This window comes from Anguilla anguilla, chromosome 17, assembly GCF_013347855.1.
Source record: "Anguilla anguilla isolate fAngAng1 chromosome 17, fAngAng1.pri, whole genome shotgun sequence".
NCBI classification, from domain to species: domain Eukaryota; kingdom Metazoa; phylum Chordata; class Actinopteri; order Anguilliformes; family Anguillidae; genus Anguilla; species Anguilla anguilla.
Window position 1 is genome coordinate 32,042,094 of NC_049217.1, and position 27,066 is coordinate 32,069,159.

Consider the following 27,066-nt stretch of genomic DNA (forward strand, 5'->3'; position numbering starts at 1 on the left):
AAAATATCATTGATCTTTACCCCGCAGCAATGCGTTCTTATAAAAATAAAAAATAAAAAAACATTCTAGCATTTTTCTTCCTTTAAGTTTTGAACATACAAATAATTTGAATATTTTTATCTGCACTTCTTATCTCTACCTTCCTTTTTATCCCATTACGTCAACGACCAGGACATTCACGTACTGATACGATAAGGGCTACGCTCTGCATCCTAAAGTTTTGACAAACCACCAACGTTATAATTCAAAATTGTGTCTTTTTATAACACCTCAAAATATAAAAAAATTCCTGACAAAGGGCAAGGGAGGTCAATTGCTCTTTGGATTTTGAAGTAGGACTACTTCGCAAAAAGGACTGTTGTGCTTGTGCGGGCGCGCGGCCATACACATCTGGATCACATCCTTTTAGCGCGAGCGGGCTTTGCAGCCGCTGCAACAGCCCGGAGTTTGTTATTACCGCCTACATAATTAATCCAGATGGCTGAACAATGCCGTGAGTTACGTTACATGTTGCGTTTAATTATGCAGATATATGTTAGTCTATGTTCAGAATATTGTTTTATTTTTTGTGTGTGAGTGTTATAATGTTACTTTGTGTTAAATTAATTTGCAGCGTCCTTGATATATTCATTCTAAACATTTTGTGCTGATTATTGGCCTGAGTAGCACTGCTTTCCGCAGGGGCGCCTTTTTTACATTACAGCTGCAAACCGCGCAATTCCTCGGACGTGCAGTGTGCTTTCCGTACTTTTATGTGTCTGCAAAGCAGGCTGCATGCAATCACGACATGTCATTTAGGTTGTGGAATCATTCGTCAAAGCACAATGATAATAAATAATTAATTTAAATATACTGCGCTGTAGAAAATAACTTAAAACATGCGCCCGTCCATCACAAAGCAATGTTTCAGTCACTTCCAAAAACAACTTCGATTTATAAGGTAAGCATAATTGGAGTGCCCCGTAAAATTTCACAGATGAGTTGTGTTTTGCATACCAATACGTCATGCCTATTTTACAGGGTAGCCTTATCTTTAAATTATATTGTTCTCGAATTAAGTAAGCGCGCATTCATTTCCACTGAACACCATGCTAAGATAAGCCGCCATTAACGATGGGAAGGGTTGTCTGTGTAGCCTATTAATTAAGTCAGCAGAACTGTTCAGACTCTAGTTCTCTGCTTCGAAGTCAAACGGATTCTCGTCACTTTTCGTTTTGCATTCTTTAGGCTGAATATCTATCCTGAACACATTTAGGTTATGCGTTATCCAATCCGGGTTTAGAAGATCCTGGAATTTAAGGAAAGGTTTTCATCCATACGAACGCCAAGAACATTTCAGATTTGCTTCTCTTACGTGTATACTTCCTGATTGTGATTTACTTTACAGGCTAAGCCTTTGGCTAAATAACTAAGTTAAACATACCAGCCTCTGCCACGGGCAGTTTGAGGTTTTGGGTTTAGAAGTTTAGAAGGAGGAAATTCATCAAAGCCTTGGACGATAAAATGGGCCCGCAGTTTCCTGTCCCGTGGTGTAGACTAGGCCTATGGAAAGAGTTAGGGTGACTATTAAATAAGACAACTTGGTATCCAAATGGTAGATTTTAAAAAATGATCAGTATTAAACTATTTTTACGGCTCTGTGCTGGCGCTATATGATTAATAAAACATGCCTTTTTGAGTGCCTTCCTTGCTTAATTCTTCGATCTTTCAACTCATCTTTCGGATTATCATTCGTATTTAATGTCTTGTGGCGATAGCATGGCACTGATGTTTATCGTATCTTTAGTCTCCTTGTATCGAGTTCTGAAATCTAATAATTTTCTATTTTCTGGCCGTGGTAAATGCACTTGAGCATTTTTATTTTAATCACACCTGAGCTTCCTGTGGGAACGTTTTTGCTTTTCAAATGAGTAGGACAGGACATCTGTATTACCGCTTTGTGGTCCAGACTATTTCTGCAAGAGCCTAAGACCCGAAAATAGAAAAGTCCAAGTTTTAATTGTGTCCAAGTCAATTGACAGTTGACCAGATTTGTGCAGTTTTGGTTATTTCCCTACTCCACCGTTTTATGCTACATGTTTTTTCGACATCGTGATATATGAATAGTTCAAATAGACAATATTTTTGAGATTATTTGATTACCGTAGGCTATAATAGGACAAATCAATAGAATACATAGGCCTACTTTTTTCTAATATACACCAAAGGGAATACTACTCAATCTATTGTAACGTCAATATATATTTGCAGAAGCTTTGCGTGGAAATATCGGTTATTACTCGATTCTTAAATTATTTTTCTTCCAGCATCATTATCTAAAACTGTTTTGATATGTTTGATATGAATGTTTGTTCCTGATTCATACCTAACTTTATGGATTTATAGACAGTTTTCAGGTTCAAGCTTCAGTCGATTTTTAATTCCACATCCATTCCATAGCATGCTTTCTCTTTTCGTGGCCCATACTTTGTGTGCAGCTGAAAGACAAATTATTGTATTTAAAGCTTTTTTTTACTTGTATTTGTCTCCTAAAACATGAGGAAATTTGTGTCAGACCAACCACAGATGAAGGATGGAAAGTAAATGTATTTCAGACATCGCGGAAACGTCAATTACACATATTTGTTCTGATTGCATATCACAATGAACTCAAATCAGATTTAGAATTATACACATTCGTAAACAGGAGAGCAGCCTCAAATCTAAAATGGGAAAGTACTGGCGCATGTAAGATTTTTCCAGATGTGTAAAATAGATGAAAAAAGCAACACTCAAGTTAATGAAAAAATGCTCCAGTGGAGTAGGACTGTATCCAAAGCAGCCATGCTAACGTTTAACCGCGAGTTGTTCGTATTTGAATGCCGCCACCAATGTATCTTAAACAACACTTTCTTTGTTATTTGTTGTCATAAGCCGTTGTTGTATGAATTATAACAGAGAGCACCACTACTTTAAAATGAGACATAAATACAGAGTTAAATACGGATTTTTCATATCTTTAAAGGGAGCAGTGTTATGCCCCAACCCATACGAAAACATTAGGCATTATAACAGGCCTATTTGCATTCAATATGCAACTCGCGATGAACAAAAATCGAACACATTTTTGAGATGTCTTCACTCATATGTTCATATCGAGAACAACATGTTTTATACATTGACCAAAGCGTTCAGTAGGTCTAATCTTATTTTTTCAGTCTTTCAACAGCACACCAAAAGACATTTGGGCATTTTGATTCAATCAGCTCGTGTCCTTAACTCTTAAAAACTGTAATGCAGTTGTCCATTCGTATTTTATCAAATATCGTTATTTTTCATAGATGCTTAAATTATCCTGCCAATTTTTGTTATGAAAAATGTAATCACATCTGCATTTAATTGTAAGCGAAGTTAAGGGCAAAGGTTGACTGAATTTAGGTCTCTAAATTCCAAACAAAGAGGCGAATATAAATCCATTTGAACTCATTTAAAACGCCGGTTTCTCTCGGTCCAATTTGAGTAATAATGTCAAATATTGTGTTGAAATGAAACTTTCAAGGTACTGAACTGCATAAACATAAACATTTACTTTTATATCTGCAAAAAGCTTACACGATGACTGCACGTAGCACAATTTGTGGTAGCTGTTTATGAAATAAGACATCTCTTTCGTATACCTCAGCATGTTGTGTGTGTTTGTGTGTGTACGTGTGTTTTATTTTTATTTTTTACTATTCTTGACACCGCACCTCTTACAGCTGTATCAGGTGCTAGAAATGGCTTGACACCATATCTTTTATATTCGTTTCCTCTCCGGAGCGTTATTTGTTTGGGATTGTGTGTTACCTTTTTCTTCCTGTGTTTCCCAGATCAGCCTTTGCACCCTGTGTTCAGTGACTAACGCTGTCCAGACAGGGGCCAGACAACTTATTGTTTACAAGATGTCTCAAGTTCAACTGCAAAGTCAACCAGGAGACAAAAGACTACCCGAAATGCGGAAAACGGGGGTGGGGGGTGTCTGGAGGGAGGGTGTGTGCGACTGTGGACGTGAACTTGAGAAACACTTCCTTTGAAGCTTGCCTAGTGCACAGACACGGACCTCAGTTACTAGTGTGTGACGCGCCTATAAAGCTAATGTATAGCAGCACGACAAAAATATATTTAAAAAATCCGTTTCCAAATGCTTTCTTGACATATCTGTCCTGATTATTGGGCGTGACCTTGGGGAGTTTGTTTATTTTCATTCCTGAAGCAAAGAAAAAAATTTTTATTTCACTTATCTCCATTTCAGTTTTTAAAGTAAAGATTAATTATTTATGTGATGCCTCAATTATAAATAATTGCGCTATATTGGTTTCAAGATTCAGTTGATTCAACAAAACCCAGTTTGGGAACTTACTTACAACAATCTACATAAAAGGCCCCCAAAATGGTCTTTTCTGTGCAGCTTTAAGGCTAAAATAAGGGTGAACTCTGAGTGCACTTAGGAAAAATGTATCGATGGTACATAGCGAATCGATTCAATGTCCATGTCAATAAGAAATGGCACGAACACGCAGAAAAAACAAGCGATTTAGATTTCCATCAGGTAGGCTTAGTTCGGTTTTTCCTGGTATGTAGGTGTAAGTTTACGTGAACCACACAGTTCAAAGGGTAAAGAGGACGGAATATCTTGTTCGCTTTCACGTTGTTCATTATGAATAACTGGTTTCCTAACATAACCAGCGTATTAATTTTATTGTGTTAGTGTGAATGTAGCCTAACGTTACGTTACGGAAGACTATTATTACCTAAATTCGACTAAAGCCTCATTCCATTCCGTTTGGAAAAGGAAATTGCAATCGACAGCACATCGGCCTATATGCGTAAGACTTGTCAATTATAAATATTCGATATCTGAAAAATAATTTGTAAGAAATTCCGGTTTTAATGCAGTGCTAACAGTCGTTTTCTGCCTTATAGGTCCATATCCGAGAATTGTATGCTTGGTTGTCTGAAGCAAAGATGCCGTTAATCCACACAATTAGCCAATAAACAAAGCACCCGGACCTGGGTTTGTAACGGCCCAATCAAGTTCAGTATTAGCTACGTATTAGTGGATTCATGGCTTTCCTCATTTCTTATGAAGAGCAGATGAGCCATTTTTTGCACATTTATTGAATGATCAAAGGACGACAAAACTTTGTTTTAGACTACAAAATACAGTCAAGTTATCACACAGGCTGCATGGTCTGTCGACAATTTGCCTGTTGTATTATATTATATTATATTATGATTCAAAAACAGCATAATTCTAGCCAGCTGTTCCAGTGAACGAAAAAGAGAAATCATCAAGATATAACACAGAATGTGAAAATGCTTTGACCTCGTGTGTTACCATAACCCCCTAAGTCCATGTTAAATTCCTTTGAATTAATATATTTAAATCTTTTATTACGCACGTAATTTAAACCTTTGTTCATACATGTTCGCGTGCAGGACAAGCGATAGGTTGAACAAAACCTTTTAGGCTTGGCTACTTTCGCATAGATTGCCATTGTAAATAGTCCCGCTATTTTTTTGAACATCTGGGTTGTGTAATTACTGTGGCGGTTTGACCATATTGTGAATGGAGAGTAAATTATCTGGAACATCAGCATTTTTACTTTGATAAACATCTCTGATTCATTCCGCCGTACAGTTGCAGAAGCATGTCAGTTGCAGAAGCTGTAATGTAATACAGAAGCACGTCAGAATTATTTTCAGTGTAAGGAATTGCGTCATTTATTGTCAGGCCTTGACTTACAACTGGTCAATGAACATGTTTCAAGATAACGGTGAATTTAGTAGTTTTCTTTTACAGTACTCATTATCTCACAATACCTGCAAAGTACGAAATACAACAGGCTACTGTATACCCCAATTTATATTTAAAACAATCCTTCGTAATAGATCGACCAATGTCTGTCAGTGTCTGTAGCTTGTGTGCATATGTAGCCATTCTGAAGCAGGATAGTGCAAAGAGCTGAATGATGTTATAGATGGTAATGTTAGACATATGCTTGTCAACCTATATTTAACATCCAAATAGGCCTGGACGCCGATAGGTGCTGGGAGAAATTTCAGCTCTGCTCACTGTCCAATCGTTAAACTGTTCGGATCTGGACAGATGCGTAAATCACACATCAAAAAGACTATAAAACAGATTATAGCGTGCAAATAAACTTACCTGCGCGGGTCGAAATTCTGAGAAAATAGGCTATGCAATTCAATGTAGGACTTCGCCTACTCTAAACATTATGAAAGGCCTTACATACAAGCTGATTGTCGCGAGCTTTAGTCGCCGCTTCTGAAAAGCGCATTTTTTTACATTTTGCTGAAAAAAAAGGAAGCGAAGGCAGAAACGGCAGGGGTAGTAGTCGGTCTGTCACGAGCCAAGACAACTACATAAACAGCCCATGACGATTCCTGCTTGATTATTCATGAATTTGTAGAAGCCAAGGTCATAGCTTATCTTTTGAGCATTGGGTGCTCAAGGTCAAGGTTAAGAGCTGATTTATGGTAGCTGTCTGTGCCTCTTTGCTCTGTTTTTTTGTAACATCAAACATTCTCCCGAACGAATATCCTCACAGTTACACTGTCACCTGAAAAATATCTCATTAACTGCGATCCTTGTGCCCACGACCCTTGTGTGAGCCGTTCCCGGAAGTCCTGTAATGGAACCGGTCCTGTATGGAGGTTATTTAGCCTGCTTTTTTTTACATCTTTATTTTTACAAGAAGCTCAAGGTCATACAAGTGTGAGAGTAATGCACAGACATTTATGAAGCGAATGTTTAAAATGATATTACACCTAGCATTATGCTAGCTGCGTGCTTTAGCCTTCGCCTAACCTATTTCCGTTATCCTATTAAAGCTTATTATAAAAATGTATTGAATGCATATTCTCAACAGAAAATAAACATAGATAATTGTTCCAAATGTTAAAATAACTTCATCGAATCTTAATGTTCACTTTAATGTTTGTATTTGGTCTAAGCAATGCATTAAAACTATATTACATGTTGTTTTGGACAGCTATTGCATACTGTATCTCTGCACGATGTGTAGTGTCGTGTTTCATGCTTGGAGAGCTATATTCTAATGAAAATGTAATTATGGCATTCTCCGCAAAATTATTAAGCCCTTAAATATTCCGAAAAAATATGACGTGAAGCAATAAAACTGTCATTTAAAATTGAAATGTTTACTTGTACACACACGGGTTCTCACACACATATACAAGCACGCGCATGCAAGGATACGTCTGCATATAAGATATCATACACATCACATAAGCGAGATACACAATCACAGCTTAGGAATTTGCATACAATTATTACGTACTTTTCTGCCCAATAAAACGTATATGTATATCTTTTTTTAATGTCAACTTTCTTTTTCTTTTGGTGTCATTGGTACATTAATGGCAGAACATTAGGTACCTATGTTCAATATATTGTAACAAATTTTCTAAATGTAATGTATGCTTTAACATATGATTGAATTGCTTAATAGTAGACCTACTGAATTAAAATTTGCATGCCTATTCAAAACGGTACAGGACCTGGATTATAATCGATACACGATGCAATACTCTATTCTACAAGCAATGATAACAATGGCACGTCTAACGTTACTAGGTTACTAGGTAGCGGATTAAAATGCTTGAAAGCAGAAGTTATGTTGCGAAGCAGATGTTCTCTGCATGCTTGTTGTATTTACAGACCATTCACGTGCAGTCAGCTCTAGGGTTCGTTTCTTCGTGTTTGCGTCCTCTTCACCCGGAGGCGACTGCGATGTAATTCTGCAGCCGATGTGGCACATAAAAGCTCAGTCCCAAATCCATTCCTTTTTCTTTCTTTAATAAAACAATGCAAGTCTCGAATTCCGCCTGGCTTTGGTTAACCAAGCTGAGGAGCAATATTCTTCACTTTAGCGCTGAGCTTTTTTTCCTTCACTCTCCTGTTCTGAAACCAGATTGTTATCTGTCTTTCGGACAGGTTGGTTACGGCTGAGATCTTCCGCCTCTTGTCTTTCGTGATGAACTTGTTGGCGGTGTACTCCTTCTCCAGTTCTTTTAACTGCACCTTGGTGTACGGTATCCTTTTCTTCCTACCGCGGCGGAAGGAGCCGCCATCGTGCTGGTGAGCCACGACGTCTGGAACAAATAACACGATTAGCATTACTAGATTAAGACAGGCGGGTTTGTTTCAAAATATTTAAAAGACGAAAATTAAATGGTCAAAATTATTCTAGCCATCGACTAAATGTTAATGTGGCTCTTTCTGTTGCAAGCCACTATAAGGTTGCATCACGGCGTTTCTCCACACACGCATGGAACAGCTGTGAAAACAATCTGAGTAAATATATTACCTACTTATTTTTCAGAGGACAAAATAAAACATGCTATTTAAAATGTTTTTAAAAAACAGCTTAAAGTGAGACCAGATATTGAAACAGTCATCAGAATCATCATTCCGCCTGCAGTTCATATAAAAAACATAGGCCACGGTTGCATAGAATTCACTTGCTTGAATACATTTGTATTTTACCCCATCACTCCGATTATGAACATAATGCAATGGAATGGGCACGCGCTGTAGTGTTCTGGATATCTTTACCTACTAATGCCGATTTCCACAGGTTTCCACTCTGGCTCGGGTCTTTAGCGCAGTACATTTGGCTGCCCCATCCGTTCGTCAACGCCCAGGGCTGATAGCTGTCCATTGGCAGCAGTGTCTCGTGCCTGGGTTCTCCCGTCCCGAGAGTCTGCACCACAGAAACGTCCAGGTAGCTCGCCACGGGCTGGTAAGGGCTGGGATAGCCGTGGTAAAACGCGAATTCTTTGGTCCTGTTGGAGTACTCTTCGGAAGTGACAGGGGTGTCCATGTATTTCTCGGCTGGATAGCTGAGGGGGCTAGGCTGTGTGCAAGACTTCAGCGAGCCCCTCCCCATTCTGCAAGGATAATAGCTGTTGCCAAAATACCCATATGGCAGAGGAGTCGTGGACGAACTTTGAGGAACCGTAGGGCACGGGGCGCACTGCTTTCCCGCTTCCCCTGATCCCGAGCCAGATACATCCCCGGCGGTGTAGCTGTGCACGAGGCTGGACGGATGACCCCCTAAAGCGGAATGGGCCATCAGATTTCTGCATTGGCTGGCAGAGAAATTTCCGGTACCAACCAGACCCTCCATATTTTTGTTGAGCTCATCCAAGTTGTTTTCGTATACAAACATTACCGTGTCCGCCCAGCGAGGATTCAGGACCAAGGAGGTGGTCATATCACGCTCACCATACAGTCTACAGATTTCGAAGACCGAGGTGCGGAGCTGGACACCCGGTTACATCAACAGGGTTGTGTTGACGCAACTCAGTTGAGGCAAGCCAGGAATTCCATTGGATAGTAGCAGGTCACGTGATATGTAAAACAAGAAACGTTTTATGGCTTCAGAGAAACTGTAGAAACTTAAAACGAATTTTGAGGAATTTGGTTTCTTTGTGTCAGGCTGCTTTTTGTTATTTGTTTGTTATTCCAGTTTCTGAAAGACAGAAGTTGAATATGATTTTTTTTTTAATTTTTGAAATATAATGCATTTAGAAGTGCAATGTATCTCATGGTATGTAAACATAAATATCACAATGGACATATGAACATGTATGCAATATATACAAACATACCGAATGATTATTTCAATCTGTATTACACTTTGTGATATCCCTGCAGTCATAAATAGCTACATAAGCTGCATTGTTAAAATAGATTAAATTGCTACTTCTCCACAGCTGTGGAGAACCATCCATCTTCATGTGAAGTATTTTAACTGGCACATAAGTAATTTAAAAGTAATTTAGTCAACAATTAATAATGTATAGTTGGCTCATCAATAATAGACAAATCAATCAATATACCTATCCTGAAAAATAGTAGACCTAGTCCTGTATCCATACGTTCCAGGATACAGCGGCGATTTGCAGGGAAGCTTGGTGATTTCTCGACTGTTATCATTTCAAATTTTGTCATTTCTCGCGGGTAGTATATTGACACATCTGCGCCTTGCGCATACATTTAAATCCTCAATCTTCAGACCTAAAAAGGAAAGCAATTTTACCGTTTTAGCCTATCCACGAAAAAAGCTGTATACTGTGGATATCACAAATATTTACTACAATAGTTTTCGAGACGTTGTATTTTGTCTATATCTAAATGATACCTGACTATTTGAATGTTGTCAACAGATACCTAATTGAACAATTGAAAACTATGCATGTTTGTAGGTGTGTGCTTGTGTCTGTGTGTGTGCGTCCACACGCTCGGGTAATTTTATCTTAGAACTGGTGATGTATTATTATTATTATTATTATTATTATTATTTGTTGCTGTTGTCATTATGTGAAGTTACGGGTCATTTTAAATGAATTAGTTTCGTCAATATTGCATTTGAGCCTATACAGGCCTCCGAGAATAATATAAGACTTGTCCAATTCAATAAATTGTCATACAAATACGAATCAATTGATAAAGTGCAAATGTCAACATCACTTAAATTAAATCAGGTTTTCACTTTCCATATTACACGCTAGTTTTATCACCAGATAAGTATATGGCATTTACGTTAATATAGGCTATTGCATATTGGTAAAAGCCTTATGTTTAATTGAAATCGGACTGAAATATCAATATCAAATACACAGTTTCAAATTCTGGTTGCCTCGTGTGGTTTATTTTAATTCCACATGTCAATATTGAATTATTTCACATTCATTTCGGGTCAGAACAAAGGCCTTTAGCTAAAGGCGGCTGCAGCTATGATGAAAGTCCATTCCTGTCAGAATGAAAGGTTGTGTGTGGAGTAGAGCCTTTAATGCCAGTTCCTTTTCAGTAATATTCTGGTTGCGTAAGAGTACAATAATTGACACAAATTTTAAGCGAGTAACTCCTTTTTTGGATTATCCTGCAATACTTTCTCTGATTGCGCCTGTGTAGTCCACGACATAAATATGGTTCAGCACGCGTTCTAAAGCGCGCGCTCACTCAGTCAGGAGGTAGACCACCTACCATAGGGCACATGTGTTTATTGATCTGAAATATGTTCAAAATGATAATACCTGAGTGGCACAGTCCTCTCATTAGCCCTGGTCTGTGCTTTGAGTGGATTTATTGGGAATTATTATTACCCTGTTACCGGTCCAGCCGTTGCCCCCCCGCCCCCTTGCCGCGACACACAACTCCATCCTAGACCAAGGTCAGGACATAAAGGGTCAGACGTGGTCAAGGCCAAGTTTAAAATTAAGAGCCTCCCCAAATGTTCCGCTCCGGCGAGCCCAACACGCCGATCCCTCCGAATACGCGAACTCATTGCTTCTGTTTTCAGCGAAACAACATATTTACACCGCGAGAGATCAACCTCAACGTAGATCAAACTCAATTAAAGGGACTAGTGATCGCCTTCGTCTTGTATTACCTAGCAATCCGTTTTTCCATCTATCTCCCCCCCCCCTCTCTCTCTCAGAACTCAGACGAAAAACCGGTATGAATTAAGTTATTCATATTTATACGAATTATATACAGAGAGAAATATTTAATTACAGGCTATATGGAATGCGAATATAACTGGGTAACTCATTCATGTTTCCCGAACCTCAAAGTAGCTTGGGCGTTAATATAAACTTTATATGTGTCTGTTTGGCATATGTACTGCTAATAAAATGAAGATATTGCATTCTCCACATTTGCTGCATAGGCCGTTGCCTGGCATATCTATACTCCGCGCGCAGCATAGTTGTACTGCGCTGCTAAAATATATCGTCCTGAGCCTGAATTTTCGCGTTGGACATGCTGTTCGAGGGAACAAAACACTGGAATGACACAAATGGGAAAGTAAGGAACTGCATTTGAAGGCACGGCGTGGTTTATTACGCAATTTGTTTAGGCAGAATACGTCTATCAGGGAGTCCTCGGTGTAATAAACGCATTGCATGTACCAAGTCAGCTATTGAAAATATTGTATTTCCTTCTGACTTTATTAACACCAAACCGTTATTAATAGCCAACCCAATACTAATGCCAATCACACAGTTAGCCGCATTCTGGTTGTGCCACGCGATGGAATTGGCGGCAAAGAAAGTCGGCTATATTGCCAAACTGGTCTAATGTCCGTCAGCTGGCTGGGACTTAAACTATTTATTTGTAGCTTTTTTTAAATTTTTTTTTTAGAAATAAATATACCTCTCAAAATATACCTCAAAGGCATCTGTGACAATTCATGTGAGGTACACCGTCCACCATCTGACGAGGCATGACATCATAACAAATAAAATGGAATTACATTATTATCGCAGGTGTCCGCAGCTTTTAAAGATGAAAGTGAAATCGCGTTTAATCAGATGTATGTAGAGATATTCATATTGTCGTGTCCGTGTAATTTTTTTAGGATAAGACTGTGTCCCCAGTTCTGTTTTATGAAAGAAAGCATCTTAATGGTCTGTGTTTAACCTATAGTATTAGGCATTATGTCGTTTAGTGTACATTTTATTTTCAAAAATGAAAATTCCTTTTTGTTGATTTTCTTTTTGTTCCCTTTTGTCAGTAAAGTGCAACAAAGATTTATTCAAGTAAAGAATATGCAGTTGCTTGGGAGCAAAGTTTAATGCGGGAGAAACGAAACTGTAATCTTCCTTGACTACTTGTTCACTAATCATCGTTTCGCCATTCGTAGGTTCGTATATTTTGTTGAATTTATTGGATTCAATGACGACAAATTTAACTTCTTAAATTCGAAAAGAGTATTCCTTTCGATAGTATAGGCCTTTCAATTCAACAGCCTGGCATTTTAGGTTTATCTTTAGATTGCACGGTGAGTTTATTTCCAAAGGAGCTCTGAGACTTAGCAGCTCTCAGTGTATGTCAAAACTTTTAACTGAAGTTGTGAAAAGTGAAATCAAAGTTTAAACCATAGCTTATATTTTACAATAAATCGACTACTCGCCGCCCAATTATGATTCCGTTTGTATGGTGCACAATTAGCAAGCTATCCTACCTCGTATTGTTACTTCAGATACGGACGGGGTTGTGCGAGTCAGGCTTGAAGGTGTTCGGCAGAATCCGTGCAGTTCTTTTGCAGATCCTGTAAAGCGGCTTTGAAGATAGATTCCGGTTAAAATATTCAACTAAGCAACCTTTGCCCAAATTATTACGCAATAGCAATAGGAATTTTAAAACTCCGAGCAAAGGTCTGATTATGGCTGGTATGATAATTTCTATTTTATTTAAAACTGAAAACAATTCCAGAGTGCCATAAACTATTGGAAACGAGTAATTACTGTAATATTATGTTTATTATTCTGTCTTAATCAAACCGTATAATACTGTAAATCCTACAGTAGCTACTAAATACATTACCAAATAATGTATATTTTTATTTTTTATGAATGCATTTAACTTAAATATTACACCACCAAAGCACTGTACACTGTCCTGCACCACCAATTTTACAGTAGTTTGCTATTTCCAGTGCACTGTATTGTATTGCAGTTTTTCAGATATATATAGTTTGCTTAATGTTTTCATTGTAAGGTGTGTGGTATCCTTCATCTTTACAGACTATAAAACAAATAGTCGCAGTTCACTGGTAAATTCATTTCATATATAGAAAGTTTGCCATTTTTAAAAAACGTCGGAACGCGGGACAGTGTGCTGTTGTTCCATGAGAGAAATTGACACAGGACAGTTAACAAAAACTGGGGGAACCACAGAAACTGTCCACCTTTCAGGTAAATAAAATATTCTCCCTGTACAGCAAAACCACAAACACCTATGTAAAGTGTAATGTCATAATACAAAAGCTCATGGGTGTTAATAATATTTAATTATATTTAATGCCTAAAGGAAAACAAAACGTTCACAGGTATGAAAGAACTCATTTTTCAAATTATCAGTTGCCAAGAAATTGTCACTTACCATAATTGGCCTCACACCAAAATGGCAAAATGATGATCAAACTATTTCCACAGATCTTCTCCAAAGGAAGGGGGTATCAGTGTATAACCATAAAAAATAATTACTATATTAAAAACGCAGCAATTTTTAAAAACAAAATCGACATAATATATTTATTTTTTATTTACTATTATTTTTTGGGAAATCACCAGTTTAGCCTCGTTGCTAAGCATGTTGTCAACTCTTTTTTAACAGTTTGTTTTCTGTTAATTTTTTATGTTGTCGTGTTACGGTCAAGACTGTTGAAAGTCTTCTTAATTTCCTTGTCCTTAAATACAGTATGAAAACCAAGTCATTGTGCCGTCTGGGCTGGATTGATGTGTATTCCTTCTAGTCGTCTAATCCCAGAAGAAATTAAAAAGCAGGAAGCGTACCACGAAATTCCCAGTCGGCCAGTTGGCCAAACAAAATATTACTAAGTGATGTCACCTCCTACTTTTACCCAAAGCAACCAGTTGAACAGAAAAATCTGTTTTATGTTTTGCCGTGACCACAGTCTGCACTAAAATTGTGTTCTGTGCACCCAGCTCTTCTGGGTGATGGTTGGCTTCTTCAGTACAGGCCTGTGAGGGAGAGGCCGGGGGGGTTGCTGTATATGTTTATGTATAACTCTATTATAGTTATTTGAAACGTTGATGTGTCATTGATGTAGGCTAGAACAGAAATAGGCCTACATGAACTACTCGCAGCGCCTTTATAAAAACTGTGACAGAGCCCGTTTGGGTGCCGCTGAGCGGTGCTGGCTGTCCCAGTTACCGATCAATCTGAAAATGCGGCTCGGGCTATGGAGCGGTCATCACAATCTGCGCGGCTCGGGCTATGGAGCGGTCATCACAATCTGCGCGGCTCGGGCTATGGAGCGGTCATCACAATCTGAGCATTTCAGAAATCCGCATGTTCTTTCCATTTTAATGAAAGAGAAGCGTAAATTGTTAAAACAATCTATTAACAGTGTATAGCCTAACTACCACCCAGAAGAGCTGGGTGCAAAGAACACACCTAAACCAGAGAGATAAACGCAATCCAGCAGAATCAAATCTGTCCTCCGCTGCCAGTCAGCTAGCAGCTAGTCGGCATCACAGTTCCTGTGCCACACACCAAAAGTAAACATGCAGCACTGCCCCATATACTGCCTGGTACCAACTGAACATTTTCACTGAGTAAATAATACACAGGTGAAGAGTCCTTTCCATTTTCAATATTTGTGTTCTGTCTTTTCTCTCAGGGAAGCTGGCTAAACATGCATTCTCTCTACAGCTGAACAAATTCACCCTCTCAGTTTCTAGCAACCTGTGACATTTCACTTCTGATGTATCCTTCTCAATCACTAATCAGAAATTGGTAGGACATAATTAATTATTTGTGGAGAGATGTATATGCCCTAAGACTGGTTGCATAGCTACTCGTAATGGTTAGTGTGAGATTAGAGTGAGGTTCCTATCAGCTGAAACTGTGTTTTGACTCATAGCATTGCAGACAGTACCCACCAGTAGCACACCCAGCAGTAGACTGTACCCAAGATTGGAAGCACTTGTTAGTAGCATTTCATGGCCATATATGTCATACACCAGCATGGCCATACCCCCCAGGCTCAAATCATCCAGGGGATCCCCATCATAAGTTAAAAGGCCTATATTTGAGATTTTATTGATATTTAAAAATATTTTCCCAACTCTATGCATATAATTGCATATAAGGTTTGACCAAGGACCCCCTGTTGAAAATCCAGGTCACACACAAATACTCACTCATGCAAGCTGTGTGCTTGTTATTTGATGGATCAAAAACTGTTTACTTTCAGTGACTTCTTATATTGTCAGTTGGCACATTGACAAATCATAAAGACTTTCAAAATACTGTGCCTTTGTTGTTTGTTCACTATGGTAGGCTAATATGTAGGCTACTCATTAGCCTACCATATCTGCAACATGTGACTCCTGGAGTAAGCCATCTGATGCATACATTTTAATTGAGTCACTTCTGTCCATCATAATCATTTTCAAAACATGCTACTCATTCTGTGCAGCTATCTGTAGTTAAAATCTATATCTATAGTTAACTTTCCCAAGGAAGACAGTGAGCAGCTAGTCTGTTCTGGCTCTGCACCGAAACCACATCATCTTTGAAAAAAGCCATAAAATGGTTCTGAAGCCTGAGATGTGTAGTGTGGCTCTGGGAGAGAGATAAACATCTGGAGCAGTGAATCTGAAGGGTTATCACCTCTTCACGGATAAATTAGCTTTGTGTTCTTCTATATGTGATAAGCCCCCCAAAAAACGGTATCTTGAAACAGTGATCTTGCCTGCTAGCACTGAGAGTGATGGCTTGAACAGTGACGGTAGGTGGTGGATTGATAAAACAGTGACAGAGCAGAGCAGCGTACAGTGCTTTGTGCTCAAACACAGTGACAGAGCAGAGCAGTGTACAGTGCTTTGTGCTCAAACACAGTGACAGAGCAGAGCAGTGTACAGTGCTTTGTGCTCAAACACAGTGACAGAGCAGAGCAGTGTACAGTGCTTTGTGCTCAAACACAGTGACAGAGCAGCGCACAGTGCTTTGTGCTCAAACACAGTGATAGAGCAGTGTACAGTGCTTTGTGCTCAAACACAGTGACAGAGCAGAGCAGTGTAATAGTGCTTTGTGCTCAAACACAGTGATAGAGCAGTGTACAGTGCTTTGTGCTCAAACACAGTGACAGAGCAGAGCAGTGTAATAGTGCTTTGTGCTCAAACACAGTGACAGAGCAGAGCAGTGTACAGTGCTTTGTGCTCAAACACAGTGACAGAGCAGTGTACAGTGCTTTGTGCTCAAACACAGTGACAGAGCAGAGCAGTGTACAGTGCTTTGTGCTCAAACACAGTGACAGAGCAGAGCAGTGTACAGTGCTTTGTGCTCAAACACAGTGATAGAGCAGTATACAGTGCTTTGTGCTCAAACACAGTGACAGAGCAGAGTAGTGTACAGTGCTTTGTGCTCAAACACAGTGATAGAGCAGTGTACAGTGCTTTGTGCTCAAACACAGTGACAGAGCAGCGCACAGTGCTTTGTGCTCAAACACAGTGACAGAGCAGCGCACAGTGCTTTGTGCTCAAACACAGTGATAGAGCAGTGTACAGTGCTTTGTGCTCAAACACAGTGACAGAGCAGCGCACAGTGCTTTGTGCTCAAACACAGTGATAGAGCAGTGTACAGTGCTTTGTGCTCAAACACAGTGACAGAGCAGAGCAGTGTAATAGTGCTTTGTGCTCAAACACAGTGACAGAGCAGAGCAGTGTACAGTGCTTTGTGCTCAAACACAGTGTCAGAGCAGAGCAGTGTACAGTGCTTTGTGCTCAAACACAGTGACAGAGCAGTGTACAGTGCTTTGTGCTCAAACACAGTGACAGAGCAGAACAGTGTACAGTGCTTTGTGCTCAAACACAGTGACAGAGCAGTGTAACAGTGCTTTGTGCTCAAACACAGTGTCAGAGCAGAGCAGTGTACAGTGCTTTGTGCTCAAACACAGTGACAGAGCAGCGCACAGTGCTTTGTGCTCAAACACAGTGACAGAGCAGAGCAGTGTACAGTGCTTTGTGCTCAAACACAGTGATAGAACAGTGTACAGTGCTTTGTGCTCAAACACAGTGATAGCGCAGTGTACAGTGCTTTGTGCTCAAACACAGTGACAGAGCAGAGCAGTGTACAGTGCTTTGTGCTCAAACACAGTGACAGAGCAGCGCACAGTGCTTTGTGCTCAAACACAGTGACAGAGCAGAGCAGTGTACAGTGCTTTGTGCTCAAACACAGTGATAGAGCAGTGTACAGTGCTTTGTGCTCAAACACAGTGATAGCGCAGTGTACAGTACTTTGTGCTCAAACACAGTGATAGCGCAGTGTACAGTGCTTTGTGCTCAAACACAGTGATAGCGCAGTGTACAGTGCTTTGTGCTCAAACACAGTGATAGAGCAGTGTACAGTGCTTTGTGCTTAAACACAGTGACAGAGCAGAGCAGTGTACAGTGCTTTGTGCTCAAACACAGTGTCAGAGCAGAGCAGTGTACAGTGCTTTGTGCTCAAACACAGTGATAGAGCAGCGCACAGTGCTTTGTGCTCAAACAGTGACAGAGCAGGACAGTTACCGATCAATCTGAAAATGCGGCTCAGGCTAGGGAGCGGTCACCATAATCTACGTATTTCAGAAATACGCATATTCTTTCCATTTTAATGAAGGAGAAGCAGCAAGTCGTTGATGTGATCCATTAATAATGTAAATTAAACATGTTTGTTGACTTTTTTGTCTCATTTAATTTTTTTAGCTTGCAATTCGGTTTGAAACTCTTTTTAGTTCATCTTCTAACGGCAGTTCATTTTGTGTACAATAAATATTAAAATGTACACTGTCATAGCGGTATAATTCTATATTACAGGAAGTATTAATATTTTAGTAATTGCTCATGAAAAGCCGTTTAATCATAGACAGAAAATATGTTTTCAGGTGTAAAGGAATATATTTCATTTACAGTTATCAGTTGTTTTCTTTCTTAATTTGTAAACCCATACAAAATCGTCTGAAAAAAATACTGCCTGTAAGATTTTTTCATATGAAGATGGTGCTGTAGTTTTAGCAACATATTTACTCATTTTTTCGGTGAAGCAAAGCGTTGCGCTTTATTTCTGTTTTAATGGTATTTCCATTTTAAGAGTACTGTACGTGAGGTGTGTCCGCGAGTAGGAAACGTATTTTCTTAAAGTTGCAAAGTCGAGGTATGCTGAATGCAAAATTACATAAATGAAGCGGTAGTTAACCCAGTTTTTCAACGTTATGGAATTAAACTGAAAATATGAGAATCAATGCCAAGTTTCAGAAGAACAGAAGACTCAGCCTACTTTCATTTAAAATGTTTGAACCATTCGTGAAATTTCAAATTTAAATTCGAAAACCGTTTACATTATTCATAAAAGAGCAAATGTATATATCATTTGTCCGCAATAGTATTTGGAATTCATTTTTAAATACTTTCAAATGTAGAAGAATACAAAATAAAAAACGTGTTTGGATCCTTTCCTTGTGCTCCCGTTTTGTTTTATATGTAAAACAATTCATTTAGTTTCGAAAACTCTTCGGTAGCCTTTCCCATCAGACAAAATCCTATACGGCAAGCTTGATTGTACTGAATTCAATATCCAGTGTAATATCTTAGGTGGCATAATTTCATGAAAGGCACATTTTCTGAAATTAAAAAGGTGTGTGTGTGTGTGTCTGTCTGTCTGAGAGCGAGCCTATATATAATTTATTTATTCAGAATAATAGACACCCATTGTAATGTATGCAGACCACAGCCTGTTTTATACTAATTTGGTCCCGTGTGTGAGATGGATTATCTACATGGCAGGATATTGGCGAGCCAGAGCCCCGTTATAGACGTGCGTACCTTTCAAACGGTGTACGCACGAGACGTTTTTGGCCAGCCGGATGAAACATGCGCCCGGATTGCCAGATCGGCCACTCCCAAGATGGATAATTATATTTTTATTGGAAAGATGGCTTTGGGCGGGGCATTGAAGCCTTGGCACACGACAGTAACAGTAAAAACAGTTTTCGGAGTTTTTCCCCTCATGGTCCGTATAAAAAATCAACTCTCATAGAGCATATTCTATCGCAATACAGTGCATCTAATCCACGTTGGTCTCATATAATGGTCTGGTGTTTAATTAGCACCGAACATGCGCAGTATTTCAGTGATGCAAGACCTCAGTGACATGGATTGTGAATATGTGTGGGTGACTCTTTTTGATGACGCGGTGTCGCAATATGAGCTTGCTGAGCTTCGCAGGCAATTAAATCACGAACATGTTGTTGAAATACATCATCCGCTCTGCTTTTTCACGAATATATTAGGACTATAGGATATCAATCATGACGCTGTCCGTAAGTCTTATATGTGACAAGTGACCAGTCACCAACTTTTTTGGAGCAATAAAACGTTCTTTTCCGTAACGTTACAGCTGAACCAATAAAAAAAAAAACAGAACGTCTTGTCTTCCCGAAGAGTTGCTTTCTGGGTAGCCTACCTCCAGCCCATCTATTTTAGCCCCTGTGTCCATCTTGCGATGCGTATGATAAACAATATAGGCCGATGTTTTTTATGCTCTGAAAATAAATCATTTGTGTGAAGGCGCCAAAAAAGATACTGTTTCATGTGCATGTTTCTGGTACTACTTGTCTAAATGATAAGTTGAACTTGATAAATTGTAATCGGGTGTGTTTTTAAAATCCAAGTCAGTTTGTTAAAGATATTTTGTCGCCTCGAGCAGAACCCTTAACCATGGCTGCTTTAGTGAACATCAGTCTGTTTGAGTGTTCACTGTGTGAACTAAACTGTGTTCTTGGCTAGAAATAGCTGTACAAAATAAGTATTGTATCTTACTGAACCTGTGTTTAGTAGTTGTCTATGACCATGAAATGCACTTTTTGTACGTCGCTTTGGATGAAAGCGTCTGCCAAATGTAATGTAATGTTTAAACGGATTGTGTGCTGTGTAGCCTACGTCGCAAAATGTAGGAGTAAGTATTGGAACTGGGCTCAAACTTGGCCAGCCTCCCTTCTGGTAATCCTGAAGTCCATATTTGGACCTAGGACACTGGGAGTCTGCCCAACACGCTATGCTATTATATTGTCACACATATTATTAGTGAACTTCTATTTTATTTTATCACTGCAATGTGCGTACCGGTGGGTGCGCGTGCACGCAGAATACTGTTATTCCATAATATAACCCATAGGTGTGTTCTGTCATGGAGAGACACAATAACAGGAACCACTGGCGTTCAGTTGTGTTTCCCTTAAATATATTCAGTCATTCTCCAATAAGACTAATAAAGGAAGACAAGTGGTTGCATAATAATAGAGTTTTGTATGAATAGGTCTTGTATTTATTGTAACAATTAACGTTGTGACACACACACACACACACAATAAACAGTTTTAAGACCTATTGTTTAAATGAAAGCATCTCTCATTGGTACAACTCTCTGCGAAGTCGCATACAGCCAGACATTAATTGCACCAGTGCGATGGTATCAAAGCGATGCTGTTTAACAATAGGCTATAGGAAACATCTTTACAAAGATACATTGCTCTGATTCCCTGTGTCTTGCCATGTCGCCTGCTGAACCACGTGCTCTCGACTACAGTTCAGTAACTGGCCACACCCGTCCATGGCGCACCCCCACGCGCTGCGGCTCTTCCTGCTTGCTGTGTCCAGGGAACACTGGGCTGTAACGTTTATTGGTGCTGAAGAGTGAGACAAAAGTGGCGCAGTCGTCCTGCCATTACGTGTATGGCATCCCCGGGGGCCACGCTTTGGTCTTTACAGACAACTAATTTGCAGAGCGATCGGCAACTGACGCTTCCTATATTCCCATATGAACGAAAACGCGGTTCCCAAGCTTTACTAACACTTCAGAACGTTCTACACCCCGGCAATCGACGGCTGTGTCCTAAAAAGTTATGGCAGACTGGTAATTGTAGGCTACTGAATAGTCAGAAGCTATTAACATTTGAACGTAATCTCATGCAATATTTCATCCGTTAACCAAACCTTAAAACGAACGATTTTTATTTTATTTAAAAGTTTGTATTTTAGTGGGACAGGGCGCATTAATCAACAACATTGCTGTAAATGTGGCAGAACTGGCTTGTTTTCAACCGCAGGCCTTGGGCAAGATGGCTATCACAAAACATATTTCGTGCAATATTTTGCTGTATTTTGCCTTAGTTTGTTCTGCATGGTATAATGTAGCTAAAGTGTTATGGAGAGTTTTGACTTCAGTCAAGTTAATTGGTCATCCCTAATAGCGATGGAACAGCTTCTCATCCTAGGTGGGTGTACCGCGCTGCTTCCTGTGTCGATGTGTGTGTATGTGTGTGTGTCTGTGTGTGCGTGCGTGCGTGCGTGCGTGTGTGTGTGATATTGCTGGTTATGAGGAGCTTCGTGCAGTGCAATTATCTTAAAAACTTATAAATCACAAACTGAATTCAGTACCTTCGACCACCTTTTGATATTAAGGTTATTAAGTTTACAGATTGAAATAGATAGTTTTCTTGCCTTCTGCTGTAATGAACTATCGAAAAGCTTTTCTGTTCAAGGCGCTGCAATTATACTTGACTGATATAGATCAAAGGGATCTACAGATCGCGTCGGTTGTAATTGCATACAGAGGCCCTTCACAATAGCAGACTGTGGCACTGGCAAAGATGTGTTGTAACTGTCGAATTGTCATTTTGTTAAAAAATCCATTCTTAGGCCGAGCGTCGGCATGGGGTTGTGGGCATAACTGCCCAGCCGACCGAAAACTGTGTGTGAGTGTGTGTTTGTTTGTTGGTGTGTGTGTGTGTGTGTGTGTGTGTGTGACGTACAATCCAGACATTAGATGTCTAATGATTGACTTCCAAAATACAAACATCAAACGACACTGAGCAATAGGAGTTGGTTTATCTCTCTGGACTAGCTTCTGTGACAGTGAAGAAAGGGAGGTTTGCTTTAATTCTCCATAACAAAAGTACAAAGACGGCAGGTCTGCGACCTTAAACAAGTTAACACCTCCGTCTCTTGGTGCGCCCGGGCGGCGCCTTGGCGGATAGACCGTGTCTCTCATTAGCGAAGACGGGGAAACGTGTGATATATAAAGGAGCGAACTAGGGGAGGCGCTGGCGTTATAGCGGAAACCAATCAGGTTTGCTGCGAGCGAATTTAGGTCAAGAGTTGCCTGGGCATCGCTACTAAGGACGGTATACCTGCGACTTTCTGGTTCCCTTGAGAATCCTGATATCAAGACGTCTCTTTATTGCTTTAAATCACCGTCGGGTCGATTCTGAGAACGAATTCCCTGGAGAAAACGGCCGATATTGGAGAAAATATAAAACCGACTCTGTGATTTCCCCCACGGACTGGAATATATGATCAGTAACGAGTTGATGACAAAGATATCCACACAATATGCGTAAGTAGGCTATGGTTTTAATTTTGCCCATGTGGTCTATTTCTTATTGCTTGGGTTGTTTTGATTTTATATTCACAGAAAGATATTATTTGAATCTAATTCCAAGGCAAATACAATATTTTAATATTTCAATACGGCTTTTTATTTAATAGTTTGCATTCCTGTCTGAATGCGTAAGATGTCTTTTTTCCAACCTCATTTAGGTTATTTCCTTTGCTTCACAGTATGGTCACCATACATGCAGTTCTTTTTTTATTTTTTATTTACTTATTTTTAAACTTGTTTCGGGAGATATAGGCTAAATGTGGCTTGATACTTGCCTAATTCGTTAACCGTATACGCATGGCGGTTGGATTGAATACCGACCTGCGAAATTCCAGTTCCACTATGGCCAGTGACATGGGTCTAAGTTAGCAGTATCTGATCTTTAGTTCAGTGACAAACTTCTGTCTATATATATGCTATCTTGTGTAGCCTGAGTGTTTACATTGAGCATGCTGTCATGTGAACACATTTCCTTTTTTAAACTATGTCCACAGCACACACAGTAATGCTTGCGATTTTCTTCCGCTGACAGAAGATAGGGAGCCGCCAATTTCCAAAACCCTTCACTCAGGGAGCGAAAAAGGGCCGGACAAACCGTGCTTCCCGAGCGGAGACCACCGACGCCACCGAACCGCTTTCACCCGGGAACAACTGTCCCGCCTCGAGCAGGAGTATTGCACTGAGAGCTATGTGTCCAGGCCCAGAAGATGCGAGTTGGCTGCTGCGTTGAACCTTCCAGAGACGACCATAAAGGTAGGCTACAGACCTTTAAGCAAGTGCCCTTTATAGTCTGTATTTTGAACGGTTGTGTAAACCAGCAAATGAGTGCATTGCTGACGTTTAACAGGCAGTAAGTGTATCGCTCTTATCCAGAGCGACTTACACATTTTTGACATAGCATCCATTTATATAGCGGTGTATAGCCTATATACTGAAGCAATTCAGATTGTGCACGTCGGTCAAGGACGTGACGGCATTGTCCTTGATGGGAATTGACCCTCGTCGTTATATTCCACTGCCCCCTGTGATTAAACTTTCATGTTAAATAGTAATTGAAGATATTGAATTGGTGGCAGTTTTGTACAACCTGGTGATTCTGAAAATGCCACTTGCAGACTTTGTGTTTGCTGTGCTGGAAGTGGCAGTACTTTCCCCTGTCCATAAGTGCACATGGGCATTCGATCATTACCAGCAGTAGATTCATCAAGCAGTTAATTATTTTAAGAAATGTATTTTATGAGTTTTCAAAAAGGCTGTCCCAAAGGTTTTGCTCAAAGTAAGTCATTGATTAATTCATTGTTTTCTTATTAATTTTACACATTGTATTTGCTCTGCCAGTTGTACTTACTCTTAGCAGAAACTGGTTTGTACTGTTCGTTCATGTATGTGGATATTATACTGCAGCTGTTCAGTTCCTTGCTCCAGGATGGAGTGGCAGTGCTCCACCTGACGTGTGCTAGCCGGTTCCTTTGCCACGGCGTGACACTGCAGCCTGTGAAATGCAGTGCATGTATTCATGTAATGAAAAACATTACTATTTAGTACAGGGGTAACCAGACCTTCCCTGTTCTGCCATCCTGTAGCATTTCAATCCATCCCTAACAAAGCACACCTCACTCAACAGCTAGAGATCTACCATCCTGTAGGTTTTCACTCCAACCCTAACAAAGGACACCTTGTTCAACAAGTAGATATCTCATTGAGCTGCTAATTAGTAGAGTCAGATGTGCCAAATTAGGGTTGAAATGAAATCCCTACAGGATGGCAGATCTCCAGGAAAAGGGTTGGTTACCACAGATATAGTACACTTTAATCTGCTAATAATATGGAGATGGTGTTTTGTCATTAGAGCAGAACAGCCACAGAGCAGCAGCACACTACTGGAGGCTGACTGTAGGTATCACGAGTCCTGCAATACAGCAAGTAGGATATACAGGATTATAACAGGAGCGTGTGCACCAGGGCTGGCGCACAGGCCAGAGCGGTCTGCGCTCACGGAACAGCACATCCGTGCCGTGGTTATGAAATTGAGGGTGTCTGATGTGAAGAATCTACAGGAACAGGTCAACGCCTGTAGATGCACGTGAGCTATTTGTCTGTGGGGAGAAAAGGTTCTGGATAAGCGCATTGGTTAGGTGAATGTACCGTTATGTGGGACAGTGGTGAATTCTTTGATGCATTGGGCTTCTAATCTCTGAGAGGCTGAGCATCAGTTGGCTGGTTATCTATTAGAGGTTTATTACTCCTGTGGCCTGGATTCAATCAACATCCTTAACTTTGAGGTGCTAATAGACTCGTGTATGTATTCGTTTTATCTTCACAAACACAGTCAGGGGAGTTCAGAACCTGCCACTGGTTTTGAATCATCAAAACCAGTGGAGTCCAAACCAAGGCTTGCATTTAACTGGATCAGATGCTGAGGCATGAGGCCTGTGTGGCTTAAGCGCTGTTCTTTTTCTCGTTCGGAACGCAGGTGTGGTTCCAGAACCGTCGGATGAAGGACAAACGGCAGCGGCACACGCTGAGCTGGCCCCTCCCGCTGGACCCCAACGTTTACGCCTACATGATGAGCCAGGCGGCCAGTCTGCCGTACCCCTTCTTACCGCCCATCCCGCTGCACCTGTACGCCCACCTGGGCCCGGGGGGCTCCCCTACACCTCCGGCCCATTTTGGGAGGCCCCTGGATCCTCTGCACCTCCCCCACCACCCCTTCCCCCGACACGAGCTGCTGGGCAGCCTCCCACAGCCCCCCCTCTACCCCCCCGGCCACGGGATGCACCATCCCGCCACCTGCCTCTGCGCAGTCTGCCTGCACTGGGGGCCGGACCACCTCCGCAAGAGTAGGGGGGAGGCACTGCTCAGACCCTCTCCTAATCCCAAAGCCCCTGTTACCGCCCTGGAGAGGACCGAAGATTCACCCCTGCCCAAATAACGTTAGCTCTCTTTCGGGATAAGCCAAATTTTGGTACATACAGTTTCCAGCTTGCATCCAATCGTTAAGGATGTTTTTTCTTCCTTTTTTTTGGCGAGAAAGAAGTTTGATATGAAATGTGTGCTTGTCTTTGTTTAAATGTTATTTATTTGTACCAGTGCAAGTGTGGAAAGCTACTGTTTGCTGCAAACCAAATGTAGCATGTGATAGAGCTAATTATGGAGGTTTTATGTGAGGTAGTTTAAGAAGGCAAATGTTAAGGAAAGAAAACTTCCCTACTGTGAGTACAGGCAAATCATTTTCCTGTTCTGCTTTTATATTAGTACAATTGTTATAAAGAACAGTAGTTGTTTGTGTACAAAAGAGAATATCTTAAAGACAAAGAACTAATCATACCAGTCCTTTTTTTTACCAGAACAGGTTATCTGCAAAGGACTGAGGAACTTCTCTGATAATTTACCATAAAATTGCAATGCTAAATCATTTCACTGTTATAGAACTTAAACAATGCTTCCTCAAATGCCATAGCAATATGAAAGAAGGACGTTTAGGTTTGATCTGTAGGTCAGAGGTTGGATAAATAATGGAAATACCTAATAATACATTGATATCCAGGAAATAAAAATGGGTAGGGCAGTGCTTTCCAACCCTGTTCCTGGGGATCTGCTATCCTTTAGGCTTTCATTCCAACCCTAATTTGTCACACCTGATTCTACTGGTTGGCAGCTCAACATGATCTCTAGCTGTTGAATGAGGTGTGATTTGTTAGGGTTGGACTGAAAACCTGCAGGATGGTAGATCTCTAGCTGTGGAATGAGGTGAGCTTTGTTAGGGTTGGAGTAAAAACCTGCAGGACGTTAGATTTCCAGGAACAGGATTGGGAACCACCGGTGTAGAGCCAAACTACAGCTTCAGTCCTTCTTCAAATGCTGTCATACAAGTTCTGAGCTGTGTGTAGTGTGATATTGGATAATTCTTCAGCAAGGAAAGCCTCTGGTTCTTTGAGGGATGAAGGAAGTGGAAGCACTTTGAGCTCCAGAGCTGCCTGTGATGGTTCGGTGATGTCCAGATCAGGTGATCATGAAGGCTAATGAAAGCCTTTGATTTCTGG

General features: G+C 40.3%; 2 protein-coding genes across 2 annotated transcripts in view; one reads left to right on the top strand and one right to left on the bottom strand.

The window, feature by feature from the left end:
• Positions 1-26,611, top strand: part of eve1 (even-skipped-like1) — a 37,109-nt gene extending 10,498 nt beyond the window's left edge. The window contains exons 3-4 of the mRNA XM_035397457.1: positions 23,556-23,776; positions 25,497-26,611. Coding sequence (XP_035253348.1) covers positions 23,556-23,776; positions 25,497-25,955 — 680 coding nt within the window. The 3' untranslated portion in view covers positions 25,956-26,611. The remainder of the gene's footprint in view (positions 1-23,555; positions 23,777-25,496) is intronic.
• On the bottom strand, positions 7,149-9,359 carry hoxb13a (homeobox B13a). The gene is made up of 2 exons (XM_035397162.1): positions 8,621-9,359; positions 7,149-8,157 (listed from the first exon to the last, which is right to left on the bottom strand). Exons 1-2 carry the CDS (start codon positions 9,279-9,281, stop codon positions 7,901-7,903), a joined length of 918 nt encoding a protein of 305 aa, XP_035253053.1. The 5' UTR covers positions 9,282-9,359; the 3' UTR covers positions 7,149-7,900.
• Positions 26,612-27,066: the final 455 nt, after the last annotated feature.

Coding starts and splice junctions, on each gene's coding strand:
- hoxb13a (XM_035397162.1), bottom strand. CDS start 9,281: ATGACCACCTCCTTGGTCCTGAATCCTCGCTGGGCGGACACGGTAATG. Junction 8,158..8,620: donor GTGGAAATCGGCATTAGTAG/GTAAAGATATCC, acceptor TATTTGTTCCAG/ACGTCGTGGCTCACCAGCAC.